At 42.5% G+C, this 11,266-nt stretch overlaps 1 protein-coding gene across 1 annotated transcript; it reads right to left on the bottom strand.

The window, feature by feature from the left end:
- Positions 1–1,977: 1,977 nt before the first annotated feature.
- Positions 1,978–4,796, bottom strand: Kctd6 (potassium channel tetramerization domain containing 6; the record flags this gene model as incomplete). The annotated part of the gene is given in 2 exon segments (XM_013515693.1): positions 1,978–3,380; positions 4,727–4,796. Coding segments are annotated over 2 exon segments (714 nt in total). The 3' UTR covers positions 1,978–2,693.
- Between the last annotated feature and the right edge of the window lie 6,470 nt (positions 4,797–11,266).

The raw sequence follows: 11,266 nt of genomic DNA on the forward strand, positions 1-11,266 counted from the left end.
CTTTAGCAGCTGCTTCAGTTCCTGAGGGTACACTCTGCCCTCCAGCCCACACTCCTAATGATCTGCACAAAACAAGAGCCTAAGAACGCAACTGTGTATCAGTTTGTTACAAAATCCAGTCTTAACAGTGAAAAGGATTTAAACTTTCACTGAAAGAGGTACAATTGTATCAAATTAGCTAAATATATCCAACCACCTCTCTCATATAATTTCCAATTACTCTGCTAGATAAAACACAGAAAATTAAATGTCACTTAGCTGTAATCTCAGCACTCGGGAGGCAGGAGGATCGCTGTGAGTTCGAGGCCAGCCTGGGCTACAAGTGAGCTCACGGCCAGCTTGAACTGCACAGTAAGACCCTCAAAAAAAAGACAACCACACAAAAAATTAAAGGTCACTTGACGAATAAACTGCAGAGAAAAAGAAACTCAGCTGCCTACTTTTCTTAATTTACTGAAAACAACAGTCCTGTAGTTGTTAATAATTAGTGCATCTGAAAATGTGGATCAAAAACAAACATCTCCAGAAAGACTGACAAGCAAGAGAACTCGTAAGTTTCCTAACTTCCATCAGCTTGAAGCAACTAGAAATATTCCTATTTCCACAGCTGTTTTTAACTCAAATAATTTTACTTCACATTGATCTCTCCTAGTTCAATGACACTTACCTGGCTTTGGGTTTTGTTGTTGCTGTTATTTTGTCTAAGCGACCATCCATCAGTTACAAATAGGGGTCAGTTTTCTCAAATACTAACGTAGTACTAGTGTGTACACTGATTTATTGAAACCACAGCAACCTGTTAATCATAGTAAGGGACCTTAGTTTGAAGATGGTGAAAATGGGGCAATTACGGATTTCTATATGTGGGCAATGTGTCAAATTTTTTTTTTTTTTTTTGGTACCAGGAATCAAACTCAGGACCTTGCACTTGCCAGGCAGGTGCTTATGCCACTGAGCTATATTCCCGGCAATGTGTCAAATCTTACAGTAAATTTTCAGAGACACAGACAAAAGCAGACACAAATAGAAGTTCTCATCTTTCACAGAGAGCATCTCAGAATATTCCCAGAGAGAAAAGGTTAACAGTATGACCCACCTGGCCCGGGGCACACAGCCTGAGCTCTACTCTTCCCTTAAAAAACAGGGAAAAAGCTATGACTTCCTTTTTATGTAAGGTATTCTATTAAGTTAGGAAGTCTCACCATAATTAACACGACCGTTCCTGTGAGTAACGTCCAAGAAATAGAATAAAATGAACTATAAGACTACAGTGAAAGAAATAAAAGTACACATATCTCTCCCACTGTTCCAGAGTCTTCCTTCACAGCAGTTCACTTCTTCTCTTCAGAAATTAACTTAGCTCTGATAATAACATACACTGGGTCACCACAGTGTATGAGAATAAAATGGCTACAGCCATTTGGTCCTTGTGCTTATTAGCACAAAGCTGAAATAATAAGTCATATTCAGAGCTATGACAATTTAAGGAAAACTTGTAATCTTTTTTTTTTTTTTTTGTTTTTTTTCCAGTACTAGGAATCGAACTCGCGACCTTGCGCTTGCCAGGCAGGCGCTGTGTAGCTGAGCTAAATCCCCAGCCCCTTGTAATCTTTAATGTAAGTCCCATTAGAAAAATTTTTCAGACTTTATGTGCACCACTCAAGTGTATTTTTTTTTTTTTTTTTTTTTTGGTACCGAGAATCAAACTCAGGACCTTGCACTTGCCAGGCAGGCATTTATGCCACTGAGCCCTGTGTTCACCACTCAAATATGCAGCCTTTTAGACAAAATTTTATCCACTCCTGCTTCCATGAAACAGAGTACCTATAAACCACAATGCAAGGTCCTACCGAGTCCTCGCAGACCAACTACAACAGTGCTAAGAACAGCATAGGTAGGGACATAAACAATGTATACTTTACAAGAGCAGAATGATTTTCTCCCTTAAGTAATAATAACAACCAATAAATACAAGCCTAATTTTCATATTTCTTATTTATTAGGTTTTTTTCTTTCCTGGTAAACAGTACATTTGGGAATTATACCGCACCAGGCGTAAGTAGAGAGATTTCTACCACAGGGATATTTTGTATTCAGAATCCAATATAAATATTTCTAGTCAGACATTTCCATGGCTACAGATATTTGGTTGCTTGATTTATATGCATAGAAAGAAACAGTTGTCATAACTGTAAAAAGCAGTACTTAACAAGTACCTTTAAATGATTGGAACAGTTTTCCCTTAATATTACAATACTGCTTATTGGTCTGGAAACAAGGTCACCCTACATGATATTTTGAATTTTCTCAAAGGCATCATGAGGTCTCTGCTTACTCTTTCATTCCTGTATTTTTAGCCTTCTAGTGAAGTTAAGGACCATTTTTTCACAAATCATTTTAGCACTGTAATTAAGGACAAGCTCTGTTACGGGTAGATTATATACCATAATAATCTTTCAGACTTCTTTTTATAAAAAAGGTATCTGGAGACTGAACAGGCACATGCATACTCGGAGTGAAGGAAACATGGACGAGTCTGCTAAAGCACAAAACTCCTTTCTGGTCCTCAGTGCTCTCAAATAAATACAAATAGTAAAAGGAAAAGCCCACACTCTGATGGGAAAAATAAAAAGCAAAAGCCCAGTCTCTTCCATTTCCTGGAGAGTCGCTCCCAGGAAGGCCCAGGCCGGCGGTCAGTCGTCTGTCTTCCGCGCCAGCCTGCAGAAAGTCCAGTTGTGCTCCACTGTGTTCTCATTGGCCCGCTCGCTCATGTGATGCACCCGAGTGTTGCGGATCGTGAAGCCTTGCTTCGTGATGTACTCCATCAGGTTGACCCGGAGAGAGACCTCCTGGTGATAATCACACGGTCCAAACGTGAAGGACACCTGGCAGTCTCTGGTGTCCATCATGTGCTTGTTCCACTTGGTGAAATAATTTGAGATGCCTTCGAGTAAGGAATGGACCTTGGTGGTGATGGTTAACTGGGTTATGATGACGGCCACTGGGTTGGAGTACTTAGAGAGCTTCCGAGTGCTGGAGAGCTCCACAACCTCTTCGAAAGTATCCACAGGATACAAAGGCTTGGGGTCATTGAGACACTGAATCAAGGGCTCAATCTGGTAAAAATCTGCTTCCTTCCGCAGCAGATCAAATTCCTTAAAATCCAAGGGTAAAGTCAACTCTGAAGTTCTTAAGAAGTTGAGGACATATCGGAAAAGAGGTCCATCTCTATCAATGAAGTAATTGCCTTGAGGGTCGCGCGCCGTGGGGAAGTCCCCTCCAAACATAGCTCCAAGCATGGAGTCTGGGTACCGCGTCAGTGTGGTGAGAGACGTTGTGTACAGGTGTCCACCTACATTTAGCGTGACTGGGTCAGTCATCTGAAGTTAAAAAAAATCAGTCATGAAACTTTTAAAATCCTAACTTTGACGTATCAAGAAAAGCAACAGTAACAAGCAAAGCACAAGATTCCTTCAAGCTCTATGATATTTGACAATCCTACAAAGGAAAACTTTCAGCGATAAGCCCACCAAGATGAGGGATATAACATCCGTTTTCAATAGAAAAAATAAAGATAAATCTAATCCTTTAAGGCTTTATCTAAGAATAGAGGGCGTGGCTTCCGGAGCCACAGAGTTTCAGCTCAGTATATGCAGTTTTCAGGTTAGCACGGGAAGAAAAAAACCCATATTAAAATAGATTCATTTAAGGTTTTTTTCTGATTTTTTAAAAGAAAGACGTGCAGTTCCCTCAATTAAATTGAACATAAGATAAAATAAAAATGAGCTGATGATATAAAGACATCTACTTTTAATATTCTTTGAGTTTCCCCCTCAGTGAAGGAGAACAAACCATGCAATTTATTTTAAAAATAAAAATTTGTGCAGACATAATCTTGTAAACTTTTTTACAGATATAAAAGTTTCAAATACTAAATTAAAAGTTCTGTCAGGGCTGGGATATAGCTCAGTGGCACAAGCACCTGCCTGGCAAGCGCAAGGTCCTGAGTTCAATTCCCAGTACCAAAAACAAAACAAAACAAAAAACAACAAAAACAGTTCAGTCAACACATCCTAGAGACGAAAACATCACATAGTCAAAGGCTAGTAGTAGCTTTCACATTTCATAATCTGATAATGTATTCACTTTTGTAACTTTAATATTGCAATCTGGACTTTAATTTTGAGAAGCAAGCCTCTCTAATATACCTTTGATTTTAGAAACTTTATTTAAGAAAAAGTAAAAAGAGAGTCTTCATGTACTAGAAAAAGCAAAATATTTCTCACTAGAGAGAGTGAAAAGTAGGGAAAGACTAGCACACACAAGAAGTGCAAGGGGGAGAACAGGCACCTCTGCCACCACTGGTCGCCTAAATGCAAGAGAAACTCCCCATTCCACCAGCAAGGGACCGTTCAGTACCACCACTCCACGAGAGCAGACTTTCAGAGTAACACTGAAGACTGAAAAATCATGCTACCTTTCAAAGAAGTCATTATAAAAATTTGGAGTCAGTACTGAGGCTGCTTCAGTTAAAACATCAAATAAAAAAAATCCTCCCCAAAAGAAAGGAGTTGCACGAATTCCTAATTTTGATCTTACAAGATACAACTGAGAAAATGAAAACGAGAAAACATAAAGGAAAAAAGACACAAAAACGAGAAAACAAAGGAAAAGAGACACAAAAGTAACTTGCCAGCCTTCAAAGTGCAGCTGCAAGCCCACTCACCATATAGCCCCAGTCTCCATTATCCATCTGTCCCAGCGCAGCGCCTCCGGGAGCCCAGGTTCCAGGGAAACTTTACGGGGAGAAAAACAGACATAGCAGCATACGTAACTAGGAAGAGAGAAGGAGAGCCTCCCATGCAGCGGAGCGGCCCAACCCCTGGAAAAACTGCTTTTGTTCGTTCAACTAAAACCTACTATGGGAACGCTGGGCAGAGGCCTGGGAAGGAAAGCAACCCCCTCCCCAGCGACACGCGCTCCATCCCGACTTCTGCAGCACATCAGGAGCACAGGAACAAGTATTCTGTACCTGGAGGAGGAGGAAAGAGCCTAGGAAGTGAACCAGCCATTCAGATCCTCTCTTCTGAAAAGCCAGTTTGTTATGATTAACTCCACAGCCTTATACTGGTACAAACTTTTTTTTTTTTTTTTTTTTTTTGAGACAGGGTCTTACTATGTAGTTTAGGCTGGCTCTCAACTCATTACATAGCAGCCCAAGCTGGCCTGAAACTTGGAGCAATCCTTCTGCCTCAGTCTCCTGAGTGCTGGGACCACAGGTGTGGGCCACAATGCCCAGCTATTGGTATAAACTTATGACAGTCTTTATCAAAAGGGTCAGTTAAGAGAGAGAAAGCCAGGCATGGTGGCACACTCCTGTAATACCAGCACTGTGGGAGGCTGAGGCAGGAGGATTCTAAGGTGGAGCTCAACTCAGTGACTTAGCAAGACCCTATCTCAAAATAAAAAGGACAGAGCCTATAGCTCAGGGACAAGGCCCTGGATTCCATCCTAAGTACCATGAAAGAGAGACAGAGGAAGGAAAACTTTTTTTATGAGCATTTCAGCTGTATAAGTTAAACACCTCAGTAAAAGCATTCAAAATCATAAATTCCCCAAGATACTACTACCATTTTCCAAAAGTATTTATTTTAGAATATTAAAAAATAATTATACTTTTAATAATGAGGTATTTATCTCTGTGCAATAATCAAAGAAAAGAGAAAATACTCTAAATGACAAACTGTAAGGGCACAATTTGGGACCAAAAAAATCTTTCAGACTTGGTTTTGAGCAAATCAGCCAGCGCTCAGAGAGAAACCCAGCCCTAGGACGCTGATAAACACCCATACGCTAAGGATGCCAGCTTGGATTTATTTTTATCTACAATTCAAGAGCACTTAAACACTTTCCCAGCCACTGAATTGCCTTAGTCAGCTCCCTCTCACACACTTCATTCCCCAAATCAACCTGAAAAGCAAACTGCAGAGCAAATTTCAAAAGTGCTGGCAAGAGATGGTAAGAAACATAGACTTTTCGGTATTCATCCAGGAAAAGCACCGGCTTTTTTATGCGGTCTTTGAACAGACCCACTTTTCCCACTTTTAGAGGAATCTGGCACACAATTCCCCGCACAAGCACTAGCTACAGAAGATCACAAAGGCTCTTTCTCAAAAGGTCACTCAGGCATGGAGGGAACATTTGCATAGCACAGCAGGGCTGAAATCAGAGCCTGAAGCATCTATTTCTCCACCTTGCAAATTCTTCAAATCAAACAAGCTAAAATTGTGGAGCAGAAGATGTGCAGTCGATTTCTATTCTTTACCCTCAGCAGCTGCATACAGATAGGCCTCTGCACGCTACAGCGTAGGAAATGGAACAAATGTCAAATTCAGGGCCGACCCTGCTCTGACGTGCTTCACAAACAGTATCTAAAGCAAACAGAACCAGAAATGAGTTTTACCAATTTGTCTTGCCAGCATCTGATTCAATTACTGTTAACAATAAATCAGTCACTGGGCGATTTAAAAGGCCAGTCATCCAAAAGCCCCGGTAAGATGTTCCTCGTTGGCATTTTCCTGTCACCCAAAGCATTCTGTCAACAGTTAAAATATTTACCCATTCTGCACATATTTATTTTAGGTCAGCTACAGGGGGAAGAAGGAGGAGGTGCACAGGAATAGGAAAAGTGCGATCCTCGGCCCACAGAGATCCCAATCTACAAAGCAAGGCACCATGCAACACCCCAGTACAGAACCGAACCCCAAGTGCCAACAGCAGGTGGACCGGACCAACGCAGCGTCCAGGAGAGACAGACCAGAAATCCAAAAGGGAGGCTGGAGGACTTCACGGTCAAGCTCAGTCCAAAGGAAACGCGTAAACCCAAGAAAAGGCTCCAAAGTGCAGAAACAATCTCAACAGGGACATGAGGGTGTATTCCCTCCACCCCACAGTACTCCTCAGACCACAAGCAGGGAGCACTGCCCCCTGCAGAGGTATAACGGAGGAACCGGGAGGGTTAAATGACTTCCTCCAGGTCCACAGCGGGGAAGTGGGGAAGGCGCTGAACAAGAACCTGCATTTTCTGACACTGGGTCTAGATCTTTCCCCTCCTAGGGTAGAAACTGAAGGAACAAAATCTAGGAAAACAAAAAATGAAAAGTATTAAACTGACTCATAGGGGCTGGGGATTTAGCTCAGCGGCAAAAGCGCCTGCCTGGCAAGCACAAGGTCGTGAGTTCGTTTCCCGGTACCGGAGAAAAACCAAAAAATAAAAAAATAAAAAAAAAAATAAACTGACTCATTATAGATACCTTTTAATCCTATCTGCCTGATAGTGATTTATTTACAATTTGACAGTAACTCAGCCTAACTAAGTTGTAAAGGTCTGTAAAAAATCCCCTGGGGCTATAGAAAATGGTAGGAACCTGCCCACTAGGGTGAATAATGTCTGCTGTGCTCAAGATCATAAGTGACAAAAAAACACAAATCTATGAATATCCAAATATCCAAACAGTTAAATGAGAAATGAAAGACCAAAGACAAGGAAAAAAAAAACAGACGTCAAAATAACAGCTGCGGGGCTGGGGATTTAGCTCAGCGGCAAAGCGCCTGCCTGGCAAGCGCAAGGTCGTGAGTTCGGTTCCCGGTACCGGAGAAAAACCAAAAAAAAAAAAAAAAAACAAAAACAGCGGCATGCCTATAATCCCAGCACTCAGGAAGCTGAAGCAGGAGGACTGTAATGAATTCAAGGCCAGTCTGGACTACATAGTGAGTTCCAGGTCCAGCCTGAGATACACAGCAAGGCCTTATCTCAAAAAACAAACAAAAACCAGCTAGTATTATGAATGTCTGTCCACTACTAATTTATTTATGTATTTATTTATGTATTTATTTATGTATTTATTTATGTATTTATTTGCTTGTAGTACTGGGTATCGAACCCAGGGTCTTTACATTGAGATACATGTCTAGCCAACCCTTTTATTTGGAAAGAAGGCCTTGGTAAATCACTAAGTTGCCCAGGTTGGGTTTGAACTTGCAATTCTGCCTCAGCATCCCCGGGGGCTGGAATTACAGACATACACCACCATGCCTGGCTAGGATAACTTCTTGAGCAGTCCTGCAAAGAAATTTAGATGATGCCCCTGAACTTGTTCCACAGCAAAGGCCAAGGTTCAGGGATACAGACGTCATGAAATCTTAAGCCTAATAATTCAAGAAAGCAATCATGGGAATGTCTGTCAGCTCACGCTTCCTAAAGCACCCCAAAGCCTTCACACTTCTACCTGTGTAAGATACTTCAACATAAACTGAAGCAAAGTCGGTGTGCGTCACTTCCAATAACAATGGCTAAACTGTCCAAATAATCAAATTATTCATTAAAGGCTTAAGGGGGAAAATAGCATTGATGAAATCAGTTAAGTTTTATCTCTATTCCTTCCTTGTAAACATCCGCTCCGTCTCTGTGTGGCGATGCCCAGATACATGCTACAGGACAGGAAATGGAACGAGAGCTGGATTCTGAACCGTGAGGAACATTCTCAGAGACAATACAGATGAATGAAGTAAAACATAAACCCGAAAAAGCATTTCCAGAATAGCTTCCAGCTCTCCTACTAAATCACTCTCCAGAGCTGCTAACAATTAGAAAAGGGTTCATTTGCTGTTCATCTTCTCTCTCTTCTGGCACAGTCGCCAGCGGAGGGCTGAACGAGTCCACAGGACTGGTACAGGAAGGACTTTCAAATGGGTGTTAAGCCGGTGAAGGTAAAGAAATATTTAATCCTTGCAAAATTTTGTAATTTTGTTACAAATAAAGATTACCAGGGCAACAAAACATTTCTGTTTTATAGTGACCTTCCTGAATTGGGTGTGGTGGTGCCTAGCTCTAATCCCAGTATTCAGGAAGCTGGGGTAGGAGGGTTACTGCAGCTAGTTCGAGGCCAGCCTGGGCTACACAGTGAGTTCAAGGCCAGCCTGGACTACATAGCAAGACACTGTCTCAAAAAACCACAAAAAAAAAATTACTTTCCTTACTTAAGACTGTTTACAAAGACAGTGAATACAACTATGCACAATTGTGAAGTTTAAAGAAAATAAGTAAAATGAGTTCACCTGAAAAGATCTGCACTTTGATGCAAACAAAATTCTTATTCCAAAGACTACAAAGTAGCACTGAGAGTTCACCTGTGCTTCAGTATCAAAGGTCATTGTAACTAATGTATACATTCTGAAGATGTAATGTTAGCAGGTAATTAAGGTGCCTCCGCCCCCACAGCAGAACTGAATTTACAAGTTTATGAGCTACACTGAACTAATTTAACACAAATATTCTGGGTGTATCATTTGTGCTACACACTGAGAAACCCCCCAAGGCAAAAGTCCCACTTCTTTGTAACAACCTATACATTGCAATATAAATGCAGAGAAATAATAATAAAAATCTCTAACTACAGCTTCCCCAGAGTCTCCGGCTAGCACTTTAAAATGCTTTTCTGCTGAAACCTTTGTGTCTGGCATTCTGAAAAGAGGACTCAATAAATCCTCTCCATCTATACTTACCTTCAAGACTGCCTTTGTAGTGAGTTTCTCTGTTCTTAAAACGTGGGAGTTTGAAAGTGAAATACTTTTTTATAGTAACTAGCTCAGCGACATCTAAAGAAGTCTTTCAGGTTAACATCCACATACAGGCCAGTGCAAGTAGCCAGGCCTACAAGGATAATCTGATTATGTTAGACTGTCCCTCCCTAACTAAACCACTGCAAAATGGAGTTTTTTAAAGCAATTCTTTTCTCTCTCTCCTCTGTCAAACATGTGGTCTGGGGGGAAAAAAGCGCTGTAACTTTAGAAGTAACCTTAGTACGTAAGAGTCGTCACAATCACTAAATCATAAAATTCCTCTTACCTCGGTTTCCACAAGAAAAAAAAAAAAAAAAGGAACAAAACTACCTGCCCAAAAGCAATTACACCATTTAAACAAAACGCAAGGGGCTGAGGATATATAGCTCTGGCATAAGCGCCTGTTTGGCAAGTGCAAGGTCGTGAGTTCAATCCCCGGTACCGCAAAAATAAATAAATAAATAAATAAATAAATAAATAAATAAACAAACAAACAAAACGCAAGGGTGAAATTCGGCCAATGGGGTTCCAGATAAGGAGGAGGGTTCTGAAGTCCCCAGCAGGCCAGTGCAGAGGAAAGAGAGGGGGCTACTGGAAGGGGAAGGTCCAGTACTCCACCTCTGCTAGCTACTTAGGAGACCCTGAGTAAGTCTCCCTTTACGAACCGTTTCTTCTTTGGGGAAAGAGAGAAAACACCCAAGATCATGAATATAAAGCAAGCAATATACAAGTGGGAAAAATACCTGTGGAAGTGGCATAAACAAAATTTCTGTGATAAAGAGAGCAAGTTGAGAGAGTGAACTCAAGCGACTTAGAGCACAGGCCCCGGGACAAGGCAAACACGGAGAAAGAAGGCCTCCTGCTCCGCGTCCAGCCTCCACAGGTCCGTCCTCCCGTCCCCAGAGCTTCAGAAGGGCGGACACAGGCGCAGGGCACTGTCCGCGTTGACGGCACAGACATCGGAGCGCTCAATCTCAGCAGGAACTTGTCTAAGGCATGACTCAGGATTATCTCCAAAGTAAAACCGAGTCCAAATAAGAACGTGCCTTCTGATTTAAATAGAAGCCACACATAAAGATCTAAGACACAGAAGGGACCCACAGGCTTCACCCTCGGATTTTAAGCAGTGATCCTTTCCTTAAAACGTGATTGACGAAAATTCCAACCACAGCATTTAGGAGGAACGGCATCTGCGGCTCCGCGGACCACTCGGTCCTTCACATCTCAAGCATCACAAAAATAAATCCAGTACTGTACCCGCGCGAACTCCGGTTTGCAACCAAAGAACAAGTTCGCACAACCTACCAACCCTGCCCACAAAAGCGCTACTTTCTTTCCCCGCGGTCCCCCCATTTGTTCATTTGAAAACCGCTCAGTCTCGGGCTCAGGCCTGCGCCCGCCCAGCCTCCTCCCGACCCAGGATCAATCAGGTACCGGGGCGTGTGTGGCAGCGGAAACAAAACCGAACTTGCGGGCGCGGGGCGCACGGGGGCCAGAGGCGCTCGCTCGGGCGGCGCCCCACACCCGCTGAGACCCGAACTTCCACCCGCGCCCCGGAGCCGGATCGGTCAACTTGCTGGGAGCCGCTCCCCTCGCACAGGACGCCGCAACTTCGGCAGCGCGCCCCCGGGGCCGCCGCGCGCCC

The sequence above is a fragment of the Chinchilla lanigera genome, unplaced genomic scaffold, assembly GCF_000276665.1.
Source record: "Chinchilla lanigera isolate Chin_1 unplaced genomic scaffold, ChiLan1.0 scaffold00029, whole genome shotgun sequence".
Taxonomy (NCBI): Eukaryota; Metazoa; Chordata; class Mammalia; order Rodentia; family Chinchillidae; genus Chinchilla; species Chinchilla lanigera.